General features: G+C 40.7%; 2 protein-coding genes across 2 annotated transcripts in view; one reads left to right on the plus strand and one right to left on the minus strand.

The window, feature by feature from the left end:
- sfxn1 (sideroflexin 1) overlaps positions 1-4328 on the plus strand; it is an 8928-nt gene extending 4600 nt beyond the window's left edge. Inside the window, exons 4-11 of the mRNA XM_037675331.1 lie at positions 113-211; positions 306-381; positions 616-701; positions 3030-3157; positions 3237-3286; positions 3476-3525; positions 3654-3701; positions 3791-4328. Coding sequence (XP_037531259.1) covers positions 113-211; positions 306-381; positions 616-701; positions 3030-3157; positions 3237-3286; positions 3476-3525; positions 3654-3701; positions 3791-3887 — 634 coding nt within the window. The 3' untranslated portion in view covers positions 3888-4328. The remainder of the gene's footprint in view (positions 1-112; positions 212-305; positions 382-615; positions 702-3029; positions 3158-3236; positions 3287-3475; positions 3526-3653; positions 3702-3790) is intronic.
- Positions 4329-8964: 4636 nt separating this feature from the next.
- On the minus strand, positions 8965-23251 carry atp7a (ATPase copper transporting alpha). The gene is made up of 22 exons (XM_037675329.1): positions 23132-23251; positions 20796-21300; positions 18512-19249; positions 18100-18312; positions 17840-18003; positions 17604-17765; positions 17370-17446; positions 15793-16015; positions 15442-15675; positions 15239-15330; positions 14892-15019; positions 14044-14198; positions 13830-13964; positions 13442-13636; positions 13068-13250; positions 12760-12973; positions 12530-12676; positions 12301-12443; positions 11934-12137; positions 9666-9783; positions 9460-9562; positions 8965-9383 (listed from the first exon to the last, which is right to left on the minus strand). The coding sequence occupies exons 1-22, from the start codon at positions 23249-23251 to the stop codon at positions 9113-9115; spliced, it is 4524 nt and encodes a 1507-aa protein (XP_037531257.1). The 3' UTR covers positions 8965-9112.
- Between the last annotated feature and the right edge of the window lie 201 nt (positions 23252-23452).

The raw sequence follows: 23452 nt of genomic DNA on the forward strand, positions 1-23452 counted from the left end.
GTTTTTGGAGGGAGGGGGGCGCTGTGGGGTCGCGGGTGGGCCCCCACTGAGGGGGCGGGGGGGTTGCCCTCCCCCCCCCCCCCCCCCCCCCCCCGGGTGTCGGTCTTTGCAGGACAACTCCCGCCGTGCTGTTCTGGCAGTGGATCAATCAGTCCTTCAACGCCATAGTGAACTACACCAACAGGAGCGGCGACGCTCCAATCACAGTCAAGTAGGAGACGATGCTGGCGCTCTGACTCTGACACTAATAACCCTGTGATGCAGCACTTCCTGGGTCGGGTCTAACGTGACTCTCTTGTTTGCAGTCAGCTTGGCACAGCTTATGTTTCTGCCACTACGGGGGCTGTTGCCACCGCTCTAGGACTAAACGCACTAACAAAGGTATCAGTCCATCTAACCCCATCTCATTTTAATGTATTCACCTTGCATGTGCGAGTGTGCTGACATGCAAGAGTTGTGTTATTTGCCAGGCATCATATTGTCCTGCCAGATTTATGTTGACGCTTGAAACCTGAGCTCCCGCTACGAGGCTTCTGCTGATCCAAAAGTTCCATCTTGGGTTTTTTTTAATTCTACAGCGGAGCATACTGAATATTTTCCTCCCTCCTGTTGTAGCACGTCTCCCCTCTGATTGGGCGGTTCGTTCCATTTGCTGCTGTAGCTGCGGCTAACTGTATCAACATCCCGCTGATGAGACAACGGTAACAACACGCCGAACACACACTCATACATTAGGTCTTTGGGCGTAAAGCGAGCCTTGAAGTAATGCATGTCACCCACTGCAGATGTGACTTTGTACATTATGTTAATGCACAGTCTCATAGTTCTGGGTGTGTTCGTATTAGAAGTGTGTGTTGGGAATGATCCATAAAAGAGTGAATGCTCACTATTGTGATCCATTTTTCTTCTGTACGTTTTTCGGCGTCTGTTTTTCCACAATTTTTGAGCTATTTCAACAATTCATATATTGAAATATTCAGCTCTTTCAGGACAATCCTGCTATGACTTATGGTATTGATGCAACTTTAGCTTGTTGAAATATTTAGCCTTTTCTGCCACTTTTTTTTCTCAGAAAATGAACTGAGCTCATTTTACATCCTTCAAACCTTTAGATCTGTTTACAACCTTTTACTGCTCCTTTCATATTTTGTTCTGCTTCAGCTTCCTGCGGCTAATTTAAACTTTTTTTCAGCTATTTTCAGCAGTTTTTTTCAGCAGTTTGGTGATTCTTTTAGATTATTTCTGCTAACTACAACATTTTTGTACATCTTCTAATTTCTTTCTGCTAAATTCAGCTTATTATGCTCCTTTCAGCTTATTTATGCAAGTTTCAACTTTCTTTGCTATTTCAGCTATTATTTAGCTGTTTTCAGAGTCAGAGTCAGAGTTTCTTTATTGTCATTCGCACCTCATGTGGTGGAGCGAAATTATGTACACGGGGTCCCAGTTACATCCAACAATAAAATATAAAATAAAAACAGTAATAACATCTAAGATATGAACTAAGAAAAACATCAACTAAATATACACTAAGCACTCATAACATAAAACATTGAACATCAGCACAAACACAAATTTTCAATGCTAAGTTTAGCTTTTTCAGCTAATTCCACATTTTTTTGCACTCATTTCAACTTTTTTCAGCATAATTCAGAAAAAAAGAGCGCTCTCTCCACTTCTTTTAACTTAAGCTTCTTTCTGCTGTTTTAGCTACTTTTCAGCTGTTTTTTGCTTATTTCAGCTTTGTTCAGATAATTAACTTTTTTGTGCTCATTTCTGCTTCTTTCAGCTTAATTGGGCAAACGTATTCTTTCTGATTTCTTCAGTTAATTTAAGCTCGTTCTACCTTTTCAACTAGCTTTTTAAAATGTATTTATTTTAGCATTATTAGCTAATTTCAGAAGTTTTCAGATAAATTCTAGTTTTTGTGGTCATATCTGCTCATTTCAGCCTAATTAACTTCTTTATTATAATTTCAGCTTGTTATGCTCCTTTAAGCTATTTTCCTGGAAGATTCAGCTTTTTATGCTATTTCAGCTACTAGCTGTTTTATGCTAATTTTAGCTTTTTCAGCTAATTCCACATTTTTGGAGCTTATTTCAGCGCTTTCCACATTTTTCTGGTAGTTTAAGTTTCTTTCTGCCTTTTCAGCTACTTCTCAGCCTTTTTTTTTTGCTAATTTCTTTATTTTTGTGCTCATTTCTGCTTATAATAATAATAATAATAATGTCATCACAATGTCAGCACTGTATGTTTCCATACAATGGCGAAATTAGTCTCTGCATTTAACCCATCCACCACCAGGTGGTGCAGTGGGCAGCTATTGAAAGCGCCCGGGGGACATTTTTGGGGATTAGACGTGCTGCCCAGAGACGCCACGTGATGTGCAGTGACTGGGGATCGAACCTGGGACTCTCGGGTCCCAAGCCGGCTGCCCTGCCTCTACACCATCTCGGCCCCACTAAGCCTAATTCAGCAAATTTGTGTTCTTTCTGCTTTCATCTGCAAATTTAGGCCTGTTCTTTCATTTCAGCACATTTTTAGCTAATTTAGTTTTTCAGCAATAAGCATTCACACTGCATTTTCACAGCAAATACAATTTCTTTAGTTGAATTGAAATAGATGTTGAATTTAATCCCAGTGGATTAAACTGCTGTTCACAGATGTGTAATCTCTGATCATTTCTCTTAGTAAATAATTGGTTAAATCTAATGTTTTCATGCCATTTATTTGTAAAATTGGGTGTTTGTTCTGTTTTTTTTTTTTTTTTTTTTACAACAGAATACCAAAAGTTACTTTGGCTCTTTGACTGGTAGAGGCAACACTTTTTGTTAGCAAAATATCTCATGGACCAACAAGTTTTAATTAAAACTCCTAGAAAGTCTGTGTTGGAAAGTTGTATTTAAACTGCACCAAGTTTTCTGCCTTACATTGTATCGTTCAGGTATTTTTTTGTAAATAAATATTGTCATTGCCACAAATGTTTTTTTCTCGTTCAGTTTTATTTGAACTTTCCCTCCTGTCTTCAGGGAGCTTCAACGTGGCATTCCTATAACGGATGAAAACGACAATCGGCTCGGGGAGTCGACGAAGGCGGCGGAGCAGGCCATCTTTCAGGTCGTGGTCTCCAGGATCCTCATGGCTTCTCCAGGGATGGGTACGGACATTTCTGATTAAACGAGATTCAAACGCGAACGTTAATAGTTTTACGTCACGTTACGTTGGTGTTTTCTCAGCCATCCCCCCGTTTTTAATGAATCATCTGGAGAAGAAAGCTTTTCTAAAGGTAGGTGTTGGTTTTTTTCTACGACAGCTGCAGTTTATTAAACACAAAGTGAGGAACGGAGGAAACAATGCTGGATTTTAAACTAAGCCTCGTCTAGAATCTCCCATCAGAGGAGTGGAAACCAGTCCGGTCTGGGAGTTCAGCGCAGCTTTTGTGTGCCTCGTTCATTTTTCTGCTGTCTCTTTTCAGCGCTTCCCATGGATGAGTGCACCTATTCAAGTCAGCCTGGTGGGATTCTGGTGAGTCAGAGCTGGGCCCACCTGATCAGCCCTCATCAGCAAAACCTCTCATTTCAGCCGGATCTCTCTCAACCTTCAGGATGAATGAGGTCCGTTGTCTTTAACTTTCACACGGTTTTATCTTTTAGCCTGGTGTTCGCCACGCCTCTGTGCTGCGCCTTGTTCCCCCAGAAGAGGTGAGCGGAAACATCCGAACTCGATCCGGAGTCGATCGTCAGTCACAGCAGTCCTGTTAACCCTTTCTTTGCTCTCCAACCCGATCCAGCTCCATGTCAGTCAGCCGCCTGGAGCCGGAGCTGCAGGAGAAAATCCGAGCCAGCCACCCGGGCGTGGAGAGGGTCTACTTCAACAAAGGGCTATGAGTGTGTGTGCCCCCCATCCCCCCCAACGCTGCAGGCTCGGCCCACACCTCCCTGCCTGCCGTCCACATCCATTGTGCCAAAGTTAAGTTTGTTTCGTCCCATTTCCACCGTTCAGGTAAACGTCCGAGGACTCGGTCAGCGTCGTTGTAAAAATCGGGGACAGATGCTCCAAGAACCGGCGAGAGGTTTCTCACGACGGCTGCACTGTGTTCTGTCAGAATGTCTCGAGTGAATCTGGTGATTTGTTTTGAAATCTCTGTCACACCTAAAGTTGGCCGACATTTTTTAACTAATAATTCATTAACGACTCAGCACTTCTTGCATTTGCCAATTCTCTATACCAGGGCTATTCAACTGGTGGCCCACGGGCCATTTCCGGCCCGCGGGTGACTTAAATCCGGTCCATTTCATAAAAACAAAAAACTTCTTTTTTTTTTTTGATTCTGGGTTTGGGTTCTGTTTATTGCATTTATGCTTCAATGCAATAAAATAAACACATTTAAAAGGCAACAGATCACTGTAATACCGTACTTGGTGTATTTATATAATGACTTTAATCGCTGGATGTCCGGCCCCTGAGCTGTGGGCTTTCAGAAACTGTGGCCCCCTGAGCAGTTTAGTTGAATAGCCCTGCTCTACACGTTTGTTTTTACAATCGCAACCTCTGAAGTTTTTCTCAAAATGTAATTAAGTGACTGTAAATGGAGTTCATTTTGCCAAATGAGTGACGTTAATCTGATCATGTATCCAAAAATCTGTTCTCAAGGGACCCGCCCTCCCTGTGAAATGTGACGGGCCAGCATGGTGCTATTCTTAACAATCCGTGTTTAGCATTATTCTGCTATTAAGACATGCATGAACAAACCACTCCATGGATTTGACCTCTGGCTCTGTTAAAGATTATTCTGATTGCTCAACAGACTTCATGAGACTGACTGGTAACATTTCAGTAAATCTCACATTTATCTGTGCAACAAGTGAGGATAACGCTGAACAAAATGATGCACAATGAAGTATAGAAGATAAATTGTATTGTTTTAAGGTCTTAAAGAATTTCATGCATATGGAGTGACTGACTTGTAGAGAAAATGTCCAAAAATACTCGTGTAGGTTCAGTTGCAATCAGAAGTTTACATCTGCTCATCGAGGTCATGAATGTCTCATTCATTTTGGGACTTTTAATGTTTTAATTGAATTGTTCTTTTTGCATATTTCACATCTTTATTCATATATTTTTTTTACCTGCTTTCTCTTTCTGGGTCACAAGGAAGCTGGCATCTCCAGCAGTCACATAAAACTTTAAAGCTTTAAAAAAAAACAAAAAAAAAAAACAGGTTGCGGTAATTTAAACTTATTGTGAATTTTTTTTTCTAACCCCCACTGGGTCAAAATTACATTTCATACCAAACAACTTGGAATAGGGCTGGGGTTAGGCGTCCCAGTGAAATAATATGGAGACAGAAAGACCCAGTTTAGTGAAGTATTACAAGATGTAAAGCCCAAAATCCCAGGAATTAGACGGTTCCAAGCATCTGCCTAACTTGAGGCTGTCGTACTTCTTGAACAAAGCGTATCAGTAAGAGAAGCCTCATTTTTTTTCTGCTGTTCAGTCTCACCACAAATCTCTCTCTTTAGCGCAGCCTTGATGCGTGCAGGATCGTCATAGCGCAGCCACAACAAAACTTCCAGTTCTTTTCTAGCCAAGGCAAACGCAACACATAAATCAGCTGTAGGCGAGATAAAGTCACAAATTCATCGTTCTCTGCCACGGTTTGTAAAATGCCGTGGCAGAGTCAGAGCCCTTACATCACGTCCTTTAGGACTAGCTCTAAGTTCTGTTAGCAAACAAGCACGGAAACGTCTGCACCTCCGTAGATCTCTGAAATCGAGGGTTTCGTGTACATCTGCACATACAAGGAATTTTCTTTAGGCAAAGTTGTGCAGTCTGCTCCGAGGAGCTGGAAGCCTGGTCCAGTGCATAGTCTGTACCGGCTCATACAGCCACGTCTGTGAAGCACGAAACGGATGGTGGCTTTGACTTTTATGAAGCCGACTCTGATGTTGCTCTCTGCTCAGTCAGTGGCCTGTAGTCTGCTGAGCTTCAGTTGAACTGGACTGGAACTTTAACCCAGTCCTAGGAACTGGTTCGGAAGCAGATGAGACCACATGATGTGAAGCCGCAGAGTTGATTCCCGTAGAAGTTATGGGAAAAAAAATGCCATTAGACATCAAACTGTAAACACACATGTAGTAAACATAATTCTGATGCTTCTTATGGAGGACGTATCAAAAGACCCATCAGTGAACCATGTTTCACCACAACAGCCGTGTTTGTGTGGCAGGCGTGAACATCTGTAGTTTCTGGATAAACCTGAATGTGACAGATGTTAGTCCAATGAGATTTAGCAAACGAATCCTTTTTATGCCAGCAACGAGAAACTAGCAGCTGCAGTCGATCCTGGTCACTAATGAGAAGTTAAGCTTTGGTCACACCAAGTTACCTCCTTACAGATCCTTCAGTGCCACGTACTGAAAGACGTAGGTGGGTGTATGTATATATACGAGCCTGTGTGGATGAGAGAAAATCCACACCAAATACAAACTTGTGCACAGTTCTTATTTTTTTAAAACCTTTGACGGTTTACGTTGAGTAATCATTTCACCCTGGGAAAAAAAAAAGAATCAGATCCGTGCTGAAAGCCCCCAAAATAAAATATCAACGCCCACAACGATGGATGTAAACCTCTGAGTGCATCTCCTGGAAAGAGCCGACCAGTGACATGACGTCAGGCTGCTGGGAAAACTTGGAACATGTCAGCTGTGGGTTTCAGGAATGTTGGAACTCCAAAGTAACGAGGTCTCCTGTTTGTGTTAGGAGTCCATCAGAGTCCAGAGCTGTTGAGCAGATCAAGCAGAAATGTTTCCCCCCTGCTGTATCCAGATGAGTCAGCTGGATTCAGACACAGCAGGTGGTTTGAACTCTTTGTTCTGCTGGTGTATACAACTGTAACAACAGAGTGAAGCCTGTCAGAAGCATCACTAAATGTTATTAAATCAGGGATGAGAGTGACAAACCAGATACGATTCCCCAGCATTGTCTGGAAACGTCACCAGTTTGAATCTTCAAATTATTTGAACGTTTTAAAGTGTGTCGACTTTTTCCATGTAATGCAAAGGTTTACATGTTTGATTGCATCAGACGTGCTGTGAACATTCATCCAGTTCTTTGTTTCAGTTTGTTCCTCCTCGCGCATCTTTGTCAAAGTAATTTAGCTTGTCGGTGTTTCCAGGACGACGTGTCGGACTCGTTCCTCCCTGCTTCGGGGTGAAGTTAAATGTTCTTGTGTTTCAGATAACTGAATGTGGATTTTTTTCTCGTCCCCGGTGTGTTTGTCTAGAGAAGCACGTTTTTTAACGAGTGAGGAATGCTACACTTTTAAAAACATGCCGTTTTTTTGACCACAGTAATCGGCAACGGAAAGAAGAAAAATACTTAGTTTAAAAATCCCCTTATTTATCAAAGTTCATGCTCAATAATCCAGGTACAAATCCAACAATGTTTAGTCGGGTCATCTGGACGGTTTCTTTTTACGTTGAGACATTTCATCCTTCATCCAAAGGACTTCATCAGTCCGAGGAGCCACAACAAACTGTCCCATAAGCAGCACACTCGCATAGTGTGGATTATTGAACTTTGATGTTTTGAACCCCTTTGGCTATGGCAGCCTCAGTCGTCGACAGGGGAGAGGGTGGGCTCCAGAAACCATCTCATCACCAGCTAACTGGTTGACCCACTATGTGAGTGCTGCTTGTGGGACTCAGTTTGTTGTGACTCCTGACTGATGAAGTCCTTTGGGTGAAGGGTGAAATGTTTCTTCATCATCATCCAGATGACCTGACTGAACTTTGTTGGATCCCCTTATTTAATTTCTGCTAAGGGTACAAATGTGACAAGTCTACAACGTGCATTGATGAAAAACAATATTTTAAATACTGTTACAAACTGTATGTGATTGTTTCGCAGTATGTTGGGGTGATGTAATGTCGACAATAACTGGACAAAATAAAAGTTGATTCAATCATCAGTGTTGGTCACCAGCGCCATCTTGTGGTCACAGCATGTTACAAACATTTTAATCAAAGGCACAATGTTCAGAGGAAACGGGACAACAGACCTACAGACAAGTCTACAAGACATTAAATAGCATTCGAGACGTGATTGCTACAGAACATAATGCATGATGGGAAAGTAGATCCTTTAACCTTCAGATTAAGATAAAATTCTATGTTTCGCTAATTTTGTGACTTTAGCTTAAAAACGGTGCAAAAACAAAGCGAGACAGTTCAGTGACAAGTCTAATCTCTTTAGCTTTGATCATACAAAGTGAATTTATAAACGATAATGATCTACTTATTTCATCAGCGCACGTTTGGTCGATCTGCTCCCAGCATTAGAATACTTTATCAAGTGCATTCACAGAAATCCTTCAAAAAACAAACAGCTGAGTAACTGACAGATGTGCATCAACACTGTAAGCAGTGCATGAATGTGTTTACAGTGTGGTCACAAGTGATCACCTGTATGGACTTCAACGTTATAAATGAGCAATATTCACATTGACAAAGTGCAGAACTCAAACTTTCAACACATGTTTTGTTGACCTTTGTTCAGTTTGGGAACAAGAAGTGCAGGAAACCTTCCATCTCCTGCGATGTGAGGAATGTGTTGAACTTTGCCAACGCGGCACATCGATTGGCACTTTAGGGTAACATTTCCAGCTCGCTCGGCTGTTTTACATCACTTACTGCTTGTCATAAGGCTGCTTAGGTTAGCTTTTAGCGCATCGTGTAGTACACGTTGTGTATATACGCTGTGTGTTTTGGACAATCCAAAAATAAAAAGTTAAGATTTGGATTCAGCAATAAATTCTTCACAAGAGGATATACAAACCAAGGTAGATAAATAATATAAATAGTCTGATGAGTAATTTTTTCAACAGTGTGATTTCCTCTTAAGGAAATTTAGTTAAAACTTTGTAGTGTCCGCTGGGGCACTGAGGTTTAATTGTCTTTGGATTTAGGAGTAAAATTATTTCTGCTCAGATGCTCTTTACAGCGGAAGGATGGACCAGGATTTATAGAAAGTCTTTCATTGTCTTAAACAATTGCAGTTACCGTATTTCAGCGTAATAAAAGTCTTAGTTGGCGACGTGAGCTGCGCCTCCTCAGCACATCTCCTCACACAGCGTCTCCTCCACCAGCAGGGAGTGTTTGTCGGGCTCGTTGAGCGCCAGGCTGTTGAGCGAGTGCTTGTCGGAGCGCAGCGAGTTGATCGAGGCTCGGCTGTAGCTCACGATGCGATCCAGCAGGCTGAGTTTGGGGGAGGGACGGCGCACATCTCCCATGCCGATGTGGACGCTGACGTCAGACAAGCTGCCCTGCTGCCTGCTGTTCCCAAATTTGGCCTCCAGCTTCTCAGCGGTGGGCTTAGTGTAACTGCACAGAGACAGAAAGAGAAAGTCACAATCAGGTGCACAAAAAGGCATTCAGAAAAGTGTAAATATGTCTCTACCATTTGAGTAGAAGAGACGATAAAACAACAGAGACAGAGGACAGCGCCATCGCAGCAGAACCCATCCACGGCTGTAACACCAGACCAACAGGAAGGAACACACCTGCAAAAACAGCATTCATTACAGATTTCCTCTAAATTATCTGCAACTAAGTGTGAGGATATATTAAATATTGAATATATTTGAAATATTTTATAGTGCGTACCAGCGGCAATAGGAATTCCAACCAGGTTGTAGACGAGAGCAAAGATAAAGTTGATCCTTATCCTTTTGACGGTCTTTTTAGAGAGGTCAATACTGCCAACCACATCCAACAAATCATTCTGCAAACAAAGTAAATGTGAAGTACCGACACACTGAGTGACACTTAACTGAGAAATGTAAAGCAACATTAAAGATCCCTTTACAACAAGACTGATGGGGTTATTTCAATACAACAACATTTTTCTGACATTAACTGATTTCTCTCCTTGGTGACCAAGTTACTCTCAGCACAAAGGAGGAAAATAAAAAGCACTGAGGCAACAAGTGTTTCTTTCTATTAAACTAAAAACAGCTAAATCATCTGTTCATTTATGAACTGGATTGCATTGCTCAAAAAATCTAAATACAGTAGACCCTCAATACTTCGCAGTTTGATTTTGCAGATTCACTCTTGAGGGTTTTCAACGTAAGATTGTACACGACATGATGGGCAATGGGGAAAGACAGACCCCACCACACGTCCCCTCCTTTCGCTTTCTGAGGTCGTCACTACAGTCTCAGAAAGAGAAAGGAGGGGGCGGGGGTCTGTCCTTCCCCATCGCTACTGCTCAGGGAGCAGGGATGAACAGATCAGATGAACAAATGTAGAACATGGAAGAAAATGTTTAGGTGGAAAAAGAAGAGTGAATCAATAAAAAAAAAAAAAAGAGCGGCTGAGTGCGGCTCACTCAGGTATAAGACGGACTCCCCACTCGCCCCTCCTTTCTCTTTCTGAGGCTGTTACAGGCGGGCGCACAACAGACAGCATCTGAAAAAGAAAGGAGGAGGCAGGGGTGGTCTGTCTTACACCTGCATGAGCCACACGAGCAGCATGGATTGTTTGTTTAAAATAATCAAATGTGACCCGAACCGAGCTTTTAGTCCCCATCGGCGATCATTGAGCGGGCCAGGCCACTGGGAAATGTCCCGTTGCTCCCGATGGCCAGTCCATTTGACTCAGTAACTGTAGCATCAGTATGACTGCTCTCTCTTGCTGTGCATTTTTGGAGCGTTTAGAACATTGCAAGAGAGTGGGAAGGGTTTATAAAGTCTTACAATACACTGCCTGGCCAAAAAAAAGTCACCACCTGGATTTAACTAAGCAAATAGGTACGAGCCTCCTATTGGATATTTACTGCATGGGTGATTATCTTTCAGCTGGCAACAAGTTATTTAACCCCAACTGGTGCAATGAGTTGCTTCTCATTTCTTAATCAACCATGTCGAAAGACACATCGTGTAGTTGTGGAAAAGATGTCAGTCTGTTTGAGAAGGGTCAAATCATTGGCATCAAGCAGAGAAAACATCTAAGGAGATTGCAGAAACTACTAAAACTGTGTTAAGAACTGTCCAACGCATTATTAAAAACTGGAAGGATAGTGGGGACCCATCATCTTTGAGGAAGAAATGTGTCAGGAAAAAAAATCCTGAATGATCGTGATCAGCGATCACTTAAATGTTTGGTGAAATCAAATGGAAGAAAAACAACAGTAGCACTCAGAGCTATGTTTAATAGTGAAAGTATGAACATTTCTACACATACAATGCGAAGGGAACTCAAGGGATTGGGACTGAACAGCTGTGTAGCCTTTTCTTCCCTGATGACATGGGCATATTCCAAGATGACAGTGCCAAGATTCATCGGGCTCGAATTGCGAAAGAGTGGTTCTGGGAGCATGAGACATCATTTTCACACAAGGATTGGCCACCACAGAGTCCAGAACTTAACTCCATTGAGAATCTTTGGGATGTGTTGGAGAAGGCTTTGCGCAATGGTCAGAATCTGCCATCATCACTGCAAGATCTTGATGAAAAATTAACGCAACACTGGATGGAAACAGATCTAGTGACACTGCAGAAGTTTATCGAAGCAATGCCACAGTGAATGTATGCCGTAATAATAATAATAATAATAATAATAATAATGTAATAATAATGGTGTTCCAACGAAATGTTAGTGTGTGACCTTGTTTTTTTTGGTTGCAACTTTCTTTTGGCCAGGCAGTGTACGGTACATATACATACTAAAATAAATATAACATCCCTACTTTGTGGATTTTCACCTATTGCGGGGTGTCTGGAACATACCCCCCATGATAAGTGAGGGACTACTGGATCTTTTTTTCAAAGTGGAATCATGTGTCTGTAGAAATAAAATCACGTGAATATCCAGTGATTGGTTTTGTGTGTCTGCTGCAGGCCATGCAGCAGTCTTTAGCTTCTTTCTTACCCTGATCAACACCACATCTGCTGCCTCTATGGCCACGTCTGTCCCAGTTCCTATGGCGATGCCGACGTCTGCCATGGCCAGAGCAGGCGAGTCGTTAACCCCGTCCCCCACCATGGCGACTATTCTTCCCGTCTGCTGCAGCTGCTCCACTTTGGCCACCTTATGGGAGGGCAGCACCTCTGCAAACACCTTCCTGATGCCCACCTGTTGGAATACAACAAAGAACACTAAGTATGTGTAAAAATATAAATTTTTACTGCAACAAATTGGATAATATAAAATAATTTTTTTTAATTTATAAAATGTAGAAAGTAATCTTGACTATATTGACTCAAAATGACAAATATCCCTTCTATTTTTTTTTTACCTGAGCAGCGATGGCCCGAGCCGTCTTGCTGTTGTCTCCAGTCATCAGAACAACTTCCAGCCCCATGCTCGTCAGAGTGTCCACTGCCAGCTTCGCCTCGGGCTTCACTGTGTCAGCTATAGCTATCATCGCACACAGCTCATCTAAGCACAAAAATAAAAAGATGTGATTCCTTGTCTAACTTTCTTCAAGAAGAATAGTTTGCAGCAGTCTGTGGAACATCACTCACTGTCTACAGCTACTAGAACTGCCGTACGACCTCTGCGCTCATGTTCCACCATGGCTTCATTGATGTCTGGACCCACGATCAGACAGTTTCTTCTCATCCACTCCCTGTTGCCGATCAGGACAATAAAACTGGCTGTCTGAACCAAACCTGAACACAACAGATTTTTTTAAGTGAATCGAGTTCACCTTTTTTATATACGAAACAGTGAAAGTCTAAACTTCTCTACGCACTAAGTGGCTGCGGGTCCATGATGAGTGGATGGGAGCTGGTGGCTGTCAGAGTGTCGCCGATCTGGACGAGGACGCTGTTGCGATGGTTGTTGTCCTCGCCGTCATTGTCCAGCTGCTTCAGCAGAGTCTCCGTGTTGCTGACCTGACATCGAATGCCACAGCCCGGCACTGCCTGGAAGTCTGTGCACGTGCCGAGAGATTCAGTGCTGAGCTCCTGCAAACAAGAAATAATGGATCATCTCAGGCGAGTGGCACTTTGTTCAGATGTGAAGGTGGAGTGTCAGGTCGAATCTGATGTTGCGACCAACCTGTTTGCAGTACTTGGTGATGGCTGCTCCCAGTGGATGCTCGCTGTTGTTTTCAGCTGTGCCAACGATGGCCAGTAGGCGGGAGCGAGGCATCTTATTCCCCTCCACAACCATCTTGACCTGGACAACCTTTGGAGCACCGTAGGTGATGGTCCCCGTCTTGTCAAACACCACTGATTGGACCTGCATAGAACAGATAATTAAATTAGACGATCGATATGATTATTAATCGTTTTGTGGTATTTATATACATTAAAATCTACACTGAAATGTTTTGCAACACAAAGAAGTGGAACAATTTTTAGTGTTTAAACTGAAGTCCGCTCTGTTACATAATTAACTCCACACAGAAGAGTCAGTCGTCCCTAACGCACCTTATGCGCCATCTCAAGAGGCTCTCCGCCCTTTATCAGGATGCCGTTCTGAGCTCCAACCCCTGTGCCCACCATGACAGCTGTCGGGGTTGCCAAGCCAAGAGAACAGGGGCAGGCGATGCACAGCACTGTAATGGAGGCCTGGAGGGCGAACCGGATCACTGCCTCTGGTTTGCTAATGCTTTTATCATAACCCTGCGGGTGGAAAAGAAGGGAGTTAGTTTTTTCCGTTTTTCCCTTTCACAAGTAGCGATTTGTTTATCTTCACCATAAAAATAAATAACAGGAAATGAACATGCAGTGGCTTTTAGTTACGTATAAAATAATATAAGAGTCATTTCCTTCTCAGCTGAGGAACTAACAGATGCAAATAAAAAAAGGAACTCACAGGAAAGATGCTCTCCACAAGACTGAAGTCTACAAACCCAATGACGATCCAGGCGATCAGCGTAAGCACAGAAATGCCGACAATAAAGGGGACAAAGTAGCCGCTGATCTTATCTGCGTACTGCTGAATGGGAGCCTAAAATAAAACAATAATGATTACACTTAGTCTATTAGGCTCAGAGTTTGTAAAATACAGCACCGGTTTTAACCATTACCTTTGAAGTCTGAGCCTCCTCCACGAGTTTAACAATCTGAGACAGGGTGGTTTCCTGCCCAACATGAGTAGCGCTGATGAGCAGAGAGCCGTTCTGGTTGATGGAGCCTGCGATCACTGAGCTCCCGGGCTTTTTTGTCACCGGCATGGCCTCGCCTGGAATTACAAAGTAACAGCTATTCAGAGGAAACAAACAATGTAAGAAGAAACAAACGGCTTTACCGGAGGAAACTGAACAAAGCTCAAATAACCACAGGCTGCACATACAGTCAGTTTATCTACGTGATGACCTGATGGAACATGTATTCAGGCAACATGCTGTGAACACTGCAGAAACAAAAAAATATCGATTACTGTAATGTACTACTTGATCAAGTACACTGTAACAACTGAACATAGAAGTTCTTAATTAAAAAGAACTTTTAACACTTTTCTATTTTGTGATTTTACGATGTGACATACTTTGAATTTTAAGTTGGAAGACAAAAGTCGATCGGTGCATCTGGAAAGCAAAGTTCACAAAGCTGCAGCAGGAGAAATGTGTGTGCAGCAGAGAAGGAAATGAGCTGATCTGCTGCAGGAGGGAGCTTTCTCTTGCACTTGTGGGCGTCACACATGGTGCAAAATCATTTAAAATAATTTATTTTAAATAAACAACCCATGGCTCATCCATCAATCAGCCAACTGTGTCATGTCCAATCTTACTTTGAAAAACCGTGATATAGCGAATCCACGATAAAGGAGCCGTGAAGTAGCGAGGGACTACTGTACATCATTACAACAATTTAATGTTACCATAACTAGTGAAGACGTGATTTATCACCAGCAAACAGCATCAGTTCAACAAACCTGTGATGAGAGACTCATCAGCCATCGAATGTCCCTCAATGACCCTCCCATCGACGGGGAACTTCCCTCCGGGGACGACTTTCACCACATCACCTCTCTGCACCAGCTCAACATCCACCTGCTCCTCACTGGAACACATACGGACGTTTAACAATCCAACAACGGTTCAGCATCACAGTAAATATCACCTTTTAGATCATGTGATGGACATAAAACAAACTTGTTATACAAAATTTTGAGGACCAGGAAATCATCATCTTTCATTTTCAACATTTAGATATGTTGTAATCTAAAATGACCTAAAGAAGGTTAGTTTGAGCAAAGTGAGTAACGAAACCAAAGATTACCGAAGAATACTATTATCACTGCCGAGGGTGACGACTGTAGCCTCAGTAGCTTGTAAAGACATCAGTTTGGACAAAGCTTCAGATGTTTTACTCTGAAAGGCAGCACACAAAACACTTTAGATTCTTCAAATGCAAATATAAAGTTAAAAGACTCAACAGGTTCATTGAAAACTTCACAAATCAACAAATATCATGAGCTGAACCTTAGCAATCTGCTCCAGCCAGCGTCCCAGAGAGATGAAGACAAAAAGCATCGGAGGCGTGTCGAAGAAAGTGATGGGGTTGATTTTAGCTTTCTCCACCATGGCCACAAGCAGAACAATGCACGAGTAGCTGAATGCTATGGTTGTGGCCAAAACGATCAGCACATCCATGTTGGCGGACTTGTGTTTCAAGGCTTTGTAGGCTTGAATGTAGAAGTAACGACCTCCAATAAACTAAGGAGAAAAAAATGAATTACTTTACTGCTGCCTGAATGAGTCTGGTTTTATTTCTCCCACAATCTTAAAGCACCCTACTAAAATGTCATGCTTCGTGGTAGCGTGTAGTTTTACCTGTACAGGCACACAGAAGATAAACGAGAGAAGGTTCATTACGGAGAGGCCTGGGAGCAGCTGAGTCTCCAGGAACATGGAGGAGTGTAAACGGTTGAGGTCCTCCACTGTAGCATTATGGTGATGTGAAACTTTCATCTGGTGGTCCATGATAATCATGTAGATCATCATTCCCATCACAGGCACGCAGAATATCAAACTCACAAGGAAGGATTTCTTCCACCTTAAAACATGAAAAGATTTTAGTTACAATTGCATATAACTTTATAATGCAATCTAATTTTATTAAAGAGGAAAATTAATCATTGTAGACATTATTAACCCTAGTATCAACAAAAAATGAAAGCATAACTGGCACGTAAGTGAACAAACCTGGTTTAAAATGTACATGTATCAAGGTTCTTTATTGTAATTCACATCACATGTGGTACATGAGGTGGAATGAAATTGTGTACTCAAGGTCCCAGTTACACTCAAAAATAGCAAAAATATAAAGTATAAAAAAGAAACCGTATACAAGGAACTAAGATATAGGATAAACAGTAACAATGTAATATAATACGTAAATTAAACAGCAGCCTGAACACGTTACGTGCATATGTGTCTCTTTAATGATCTGATAGTACTTCATTTGTTCCGACTGTGGTTATGCCTTTTAATTATTCCTTGACCCTTGACACAGGGTGATCTGATTTAGTATTTCATCGTTTCTAATTATGTTTTGTGTTTTATATTTTTATTCCATGTGCTGTAGATCTTGTTACTTTTTATTTAATGCTGTGAACTTTTTTTTAAGCACTTTGGTAACAGTTTCTGTTTTAAACGTGTTGTATAAATAAATACAAATAAAGTCCAGTTGTTTTTGTCTAGAACTTTTTTGAATTTACCATGTCCTGGATGACCGAGAATCTTCACCAGTGTATATAAATAAATCTGACTTGACTTAAAAAATAAAATAAAATAAAAATTCACAGGATACGTCTTTCAGAGCCCCAATTGTTAAAACTTTCATTTGCATCTATAAGTATAAAGGGTGGCTGCTGGGACAACAGAAATGATTACATAATTAGTGGACATCACTAACTGCACACACCAACTGGCTGGTGACAAGAATCAGATGTATCAGTGAATACTAAAACACAAAAATCAGATTCAATTTTTTTTTTTAAATTTGTACAAATAATTTACTTTTCTCTAGAATTTATAACAATGAAGAAGACTCAGTTAGCCATCGATGATATCTGTAAGGTGTTTAAAATTAAAATCAAACAAAGCACAAGAGATGATTATTTTCTACAGAGGCATTTCACCGCTCATTCCAGCTGCAAATTAAACTGGTGACATATTTAGCTCCAGCCTTCTGTATGAAAACTATAATTTGAAACCAAGCAGACAAATAAAGATTAAACACTTTGTAATTGATGCGATTTAAAATTTGTGATTTCCAACGAATACAGTAACTATTAGTTGAATGAATGAACAGCACATTTGACAGTAAAGCTGAGGGGTTTCAAATATTTTATCAGACACTGCTGCAAACCATTTTATAGTCGGGGATAAAGATGTAAAATTCTCACTGTTGTATCTCTTTGCTGTGGTCCAGGTGGCTGGCAGTTCGGTCTCGCTTTACTAAAGATGCTTCAAATCCCAGTTTCTAAAAAACAACAAACTATTCATCAAACCTAAGATTTTTGTGATCAAAGAATTTAGAAGTAAATTATACGTTTTACTCAATCCATTCTCCTGACGGTTGAAGTTAAATGAGAAAACTTAAACATAATAATAAAGGAAAACAGGTTTAAAGAAAATACCTCAATCAACTTGATGATGTCTCGTGGCCCTATAATTTCAGAGTCGAACTTGATGTGTGCTTTGTTGGTTGCCAAGGCAACTGAGGCATATATGATCCCCTTTTCTTTCACAAGGCTGGATTCAATTTTGTGAACACAAGATGCACACGTCATCCCTCTGACCTGAAAGGTGAGGAGTAGTCAAGTAGATGAAGAGGGACAAGTGGTGCATGCATCATATTGTTATGTTGACTCACCACAAGTTCTAGGTTTCCATCCGAGCCTTCGTAATTCTCCATCACAGTGGCGGTGAAGCCGAGCTCTTTTATACACTCAGCGATGCTCAGGGGGTCCATGACTTTAGGATTATAGCGGACCTCTGCTTTACCAGCCATAAGTGCTACCAGAACGGAATAAATGCCTGAAAAAAAAGACAAGATTTCCTTTGTAGTTTTCAACAACAGCAAAAAGATGATAAAGTAAAAAATAAATAGGATCAAATATAAATTCTTCAAACCATGTTCATTTTTAAGGTTCCTCTCGATGTTTGACACACAAGAAGCACACGTCATCCCTCCGATCTGAATGTAGCATTTAGATGGTGTGTCTCCAGTGTGTCCTTGTGGGGTTTTGTTGCGACAATCGTCTAACTCCTTCTCTTGAACACGTGCTGTACTTGGAGATTTTGGAAAACCGGGTTCTGGCACCACAGGCAGCAGGGAATTGGTCTCTGTTTTGAAGAAATATTAAAGTACCATGTGTAGGAAGTTACAACATGTTCTGTTCAAGTTGGAATAATTTTCCAGCAGCTGTGCAGAAGCGTTTGAAACCACTTGTAACAATTTGTTGAGTAGAGCAAAATATGGATGAAACTAAACTTGAGAACATCAACGAGTAATACAGATGTAATTAAAATCAAAACATCTCACCAGGTAGAGTTGCATCAAAGCCCATGTCCTCTATGGCCTCCCTCAGCTCTTCTGGTGAGGTCAGGAGAGGATCATACTCAAAAGTCCCCTCATGATTAACTAGAGAGACACGGGACGACATCACCCCCTTTCTTTGGGAGATCATACCTTCGATAGACTGCACACAGGAGTTGCATGTCATGCCTTCAATGTGAATATTGATGACAGAATTCAGAGGCTGGGTGAAGCAAAGCCGTGATGCAGACGAGGCAGATGGTGGTGATGTAGGTGCAGGACTGAGTGCAAACAAAGAGTCCCAAGATTCAGTCTTAAAGTTCCCTGGAGGCAGTGCTTCGATAGCTCTCTGCAGATCAGGGACGGTGATCCTCAGAGGATCATAGCAGATTGTGGCCTTCTCCTTCTCCAGAAAGACCTCCACTGATGAAACTCCAGGCAGCTTTGAAATATTGTCTTGAATATTGACCACACAAGAGCGGCAGTGCATGCCTTTTACCCTGAGCATGACAAGAACTGTGTCTATAAAGATTTCCGTCTCCTCCGATGTTTCCGACGATGAAGGTGCTGTCGATTTCTGAGAATCAACAAAACGTTCGATTTCTCTGGGGGACAGCTGCAGGGGGCGGGGCTTGGACTTAACAGAGGCATTGAAACCCGCCACAGCAATCTGGTCGATGATGGTTTGGACAGAGATGAGGTAAGGCAGGTAAACGACTGTAGCTTCCTGAGAGTCTAAAACAACTGTGGAGAGCCAAGACACGATAAAGTTAATACACAAAACAAAAATTGCCTATCTAATTATTTTACAAAGTCATGGAGTGACTAAATAAAAGATAATCATGCTTGGATTAGAAAATATATGTAAATTTAATATAATTACACTAAACTGTACATTCACACAAGAGAGTTAGTTTAAAATACTGCTTTGCTTTTTTGTACAGCGATGCTTTCCTTGTTACAAATTTAAAGAGAGGTTTTCAGGACAGCATCAAATCAGAAACTCAACCTGGAGGTGTGAGCAACAGGTTGAAAATAAGGAAACTTTGCAGATCATAAATGTTTGACTTTTTAAGACATGATCAACCTAAAAACCACAATCACCAAGCAGCTATTACAACTGTTCAAGTTTGTTTGAAGCAAACATAAAATTATTAATGAAAATCTCTTTATTTCAAATATTTTTTACACCGTTTACACATGGGCAGTGCAATGAAAAAGACAATTGCTTGCATCTTCAGAGCATTTGTGTTGTTTGTAGATCTGCATGTTTTTAGACAAGCTAACTGTAATTTGGACATCAGACTGGATGAATATTTCCTCACTGCCCTCTCAGGTTGCATCAGTGTTGGGATAGCGAGCAAGTTGTGTCTCAAAAAGTTTCCATACAATCTAATCAAAGTGTTGTACAGTCCTATCACTTATTAAACCAAATCCATTAAAACAATTCTCACTGAGATTTGTTCTCAACTTAAATTTCATGGAAAAACAAAACCCATGAAGAATAAAGTATTTGATCAGTTTCAACTTGAACCAACATTTAGTTTTCAATTACTGGAAGTGAGGTGGTGTGACTAGTTTATCAAACTGTGCAGTAATCCTGACCTATGAAAAAAAAAAAAAGCATTTAGCTACAATAAGTCAAATGCACCGTTTTCCCTGATTTTTAATCGTGAACTCAAAAGGACAAAATCTGGGAGTGCAGCTACAGACCAAGTAGCTTTGCTATACATATAAATAGTGTTAACTTATTATTTTATATATGAATATTTCTGTTCAGTGCCCTGAGATAACTTCTGTTGCAACTTGGCACTATATAAATAAACTGAATTGAATTTAAATGTTTAAAACGGTGTGAAAGTACAAATTTTTTTAAATGTGCTTTTAGCAACAGTAAAAACACACATACTGTGTTTTATTTCCATTTTAATAAAGACAAGTTATTAGACTGTGACTTTTGTTGTTCAGTAGGTGTTTGTTGATAATTAAATGTGCCTAAAATGCTCAACATCTAGCTGGCTGCCCAAACGCTCACAATAAACATAATGACATGCCATGCTGAGCAATCATAATCTTGTCTGTCTGCATGGAACTCCCTCAAACAAAAAACAGTGAACGATTTTATGAGTCATAGTAAAATCCTACACAGAAATCTTTCTGAGGGCACAGTGACACGACACCGATAATCTTAGTCACAAGATGAAGCAGCTGTGCTCACACTTTCTTGCAGCTTTGACCATGCAGTTACACATAATTACAAGCTACTGTATGAAACTGAAATATATGTCACCTTTGATCTTTTCAATTCCTTTCAGTTTCCCAATCTTCCCTTCGATAGTGGTGGTGCAGGAGTGACAGGTCATTCCTTCAATGCACAACTTCAGAATTGCAGCTCTGTCCTCCTCAGCGTCTGGCTGAGACAATTTAAGGCCTTTTAGCGTGGGGCTGCCAGGAGTTTGGACCTCTAGAGGTGTTGCTCCATCCACTACCTCCCTCAGCTGCTGTACAGATGTCAGGGATGGGATGAAAGTGACAGTGAAACCTGACTGTGCCAGGCTCTCTCGGACATCCAGCACTCCTTGAATTTGTGACAGTTTTTCCAAAGCTTCCTGTTGGGCTGCAGGTGTCAACCCTGAGGTAGAGAGCAGGTGGGTATCTGTGGACAATGGAGTGGCTGTGCTGCTCCCTGGTACACTAGAATCAAATCCCATGTCCTCGATGGCCTCTACTAGAGACGTGGGGCTCTGCTGACTCTGGTCAAAAATGACAGTAGCTCTCTGTTGCTCTAAAGACACCTACAAATCAAATATTACAAGTTAAGGAACACTGTAAAATATATATATTTTAAAAATACAGGAAAACAGTTCAGACAATAATTTTTGCATGTACGCAAACATCTTGATTCTACTAATCAATAAAGCGAAGATATCAAAAGGTAGCTTTGCATTTTTATCGATCAAATTAAGCCTTTACGATAGTTTCCAACTGTTGATTAGTTGGAGTCAAAATAGCAAAAACATTGCGAGAAAAAAGGGCTAATTTTCGGTTTAAGTATCAGTCTGCAACCAAGGAAATGGCAGACTAAGTTTTTGAAAATCATAGCTTGTGTAAAGTTTGCAAAATTGTGTTTTAGTTCTTGCACATACATTTTTTCCCCACCTCCACTCACATAGTTTATTTATTTATCTATCAACAGTGCTAACCACTGAGCCATCGTGCTGCCAACCACCCTGGCTAATGACGCTGCTACTACATTTATGATCAAATCTACTGGAGTCCACTTTTGAAAAAAAAAAAAAAACTACATTTAGAACCACTATTTGGAGTGGTTTTATGAATGACATTCATTTTATGAATGATTCTTATTTATCATCTGTGTGGTTTTTAAACTTGGACATATTTTCTGTCAGCTCTGGTGCAGGTGTCAAAATACAGCTCTAGTATTCCTGAGGCAGGTTTGAGATCCTGTGAAAACTTTGAAACTATTTAGTGAAATAATTAAATAATTAAGTCACAAATTTTATGAACATACTCGAGAATTAAAAAAAAAAAAAAGATTGAAAGCCTCTGTGACTCAAGTGAGGAAATTGTGAAGGCCAGCGAAGGATTTAGGACATTTGGAAACTTCCTCGGGAATACCATTCACCAACAAGATGCCTAGTTATTTTATTACAAGGCTGTACACATTACCGTAACTTACTGCAAGTTCAAAGATTATTTAGATAAAAGGCAAAAATAACTCTTCTTATAGCATCATATGACCACCAATGTCCAGTCAGTTCAATTTTAATGACATTTTACTGCCTTACTGTGCATCTATCTGGTCTCCGCAATAAACTTTTGAGCATAAAATAGCTGAAGTGAGTTCGTGACCATGCTCGCTCAGCATGATATCCCTCACATCTGTTTCTTGAGCAAGAAAGAAACATGTGACAAACAGAAGGAATCACCTGACTTTGCAGTAAGTAAAAAAAAATAGCAGTAAGCGAGTTTTTTTGCTGCTTACAGGATTAACCTTTTACTTTTTTTTTTAAATAATGATACAAAGAAAGAAATGATGTTCTAAGAAATAGGTAAAAATATATACATTTACTCCCTGCAGATCATTTCTAGACAGGTTGACTAAACGATCCAGGCACTAAATTCACTCAAGACGTAACAATTTCCTGAGGGTGCAGAGTACATATCGACTTGCTGTCACAGACCTGCAAAGGGCAGAGAGCTATTGGTAACACACAATTACATTATCTTCTATTTCAAACTTGGCCTGCAGGGTAAACATGCATTAAAACAAAACAGCAGACCACTGCTCTTGTATTTAAGCTGTCTCACATGGTGCATGGACGTGTGTCTGCTTTTTAAACCAGATATACAGAGACAGTAAAACTGCAACATTAATCAACCACCTGTGTCTGAAGGACAGAAATGTTTTGTGATTAAAATAGAGTACCCATACATATTTCTGTCTTGACAAGAGTCTCTTCTTTAAAAATAAATAAAGTATCAACTGTAATCATTGTAGATCCCATTCTTAAAGTGGGAGAGATGTAGCAAGACATTGTGCCCAGTCACATTTAAAGAACAGCACATCAAAACAGACACATTTTATTTAAATTTAGCCATTACCTTTATGTGTATCACCCCGTCTAGAGACCCAATCCTCTGCTCTATGGACTGGACACACGAGTCACAAGTCATTCCCTCAACTCTGAGGGAAACTGAGCACAAACTGGCTTTGTGTGTCATGACTGCGTTGCCTAAAAACACATGAAGACAATATTAATTTGGCTTTAAAAGAATGAAAGAGATCAAAACAAGACTAGAAACAGCAAAATAAACAAAATTATCATATATTTTGTTTTCCTGGAATAGTGATTTAGTCCTTTTCAAATAAATAATTTCATCCCAAACTAATATCAGTATGTTTATCATCAACATAATGTAAAA

This window comes from Nematolebias whitei, chromosome 4 (genome assembly GCF_014905685.2).
Source record: "Nematolebias whitei isolate Nwh7 chromosome 4, NemWhi1, whole genome shotgun sequence".
Taxonomy (NCBI): domain Eukaryota; kingdom Metazoa; phylum Chordata; class Actinopteri; order Cyprinodontiformes; family Rivulidae; genus Nematolebias; species Nematolebias whitei.

Excerpts from the sequence above, each read along its gene's own strand:
- atp7a (XM_037675329.1), bottom strand. The coding sequence starts at position 23,251 with ATGACACACAAAGCCAGTTTGTGCTCAGTTTCCCTCAGAGTTGAGGGA. Across the intron at positions 18,004-18,099 it reads GAACCTTAAAAATGAACATG|GCATTTATTCCGTTCTGGTA; the intron begins GTTTGAAGAATT and ends CTTTTTTTTCAG. Across the intron at positions 17,766-17,839 it reads ATGGAAACCTAGAACTTGTG|GTCAGAGGGATGACGTGTGC; the intron begins GTGAGTCAACAT and ends CTCACCTTTCAG.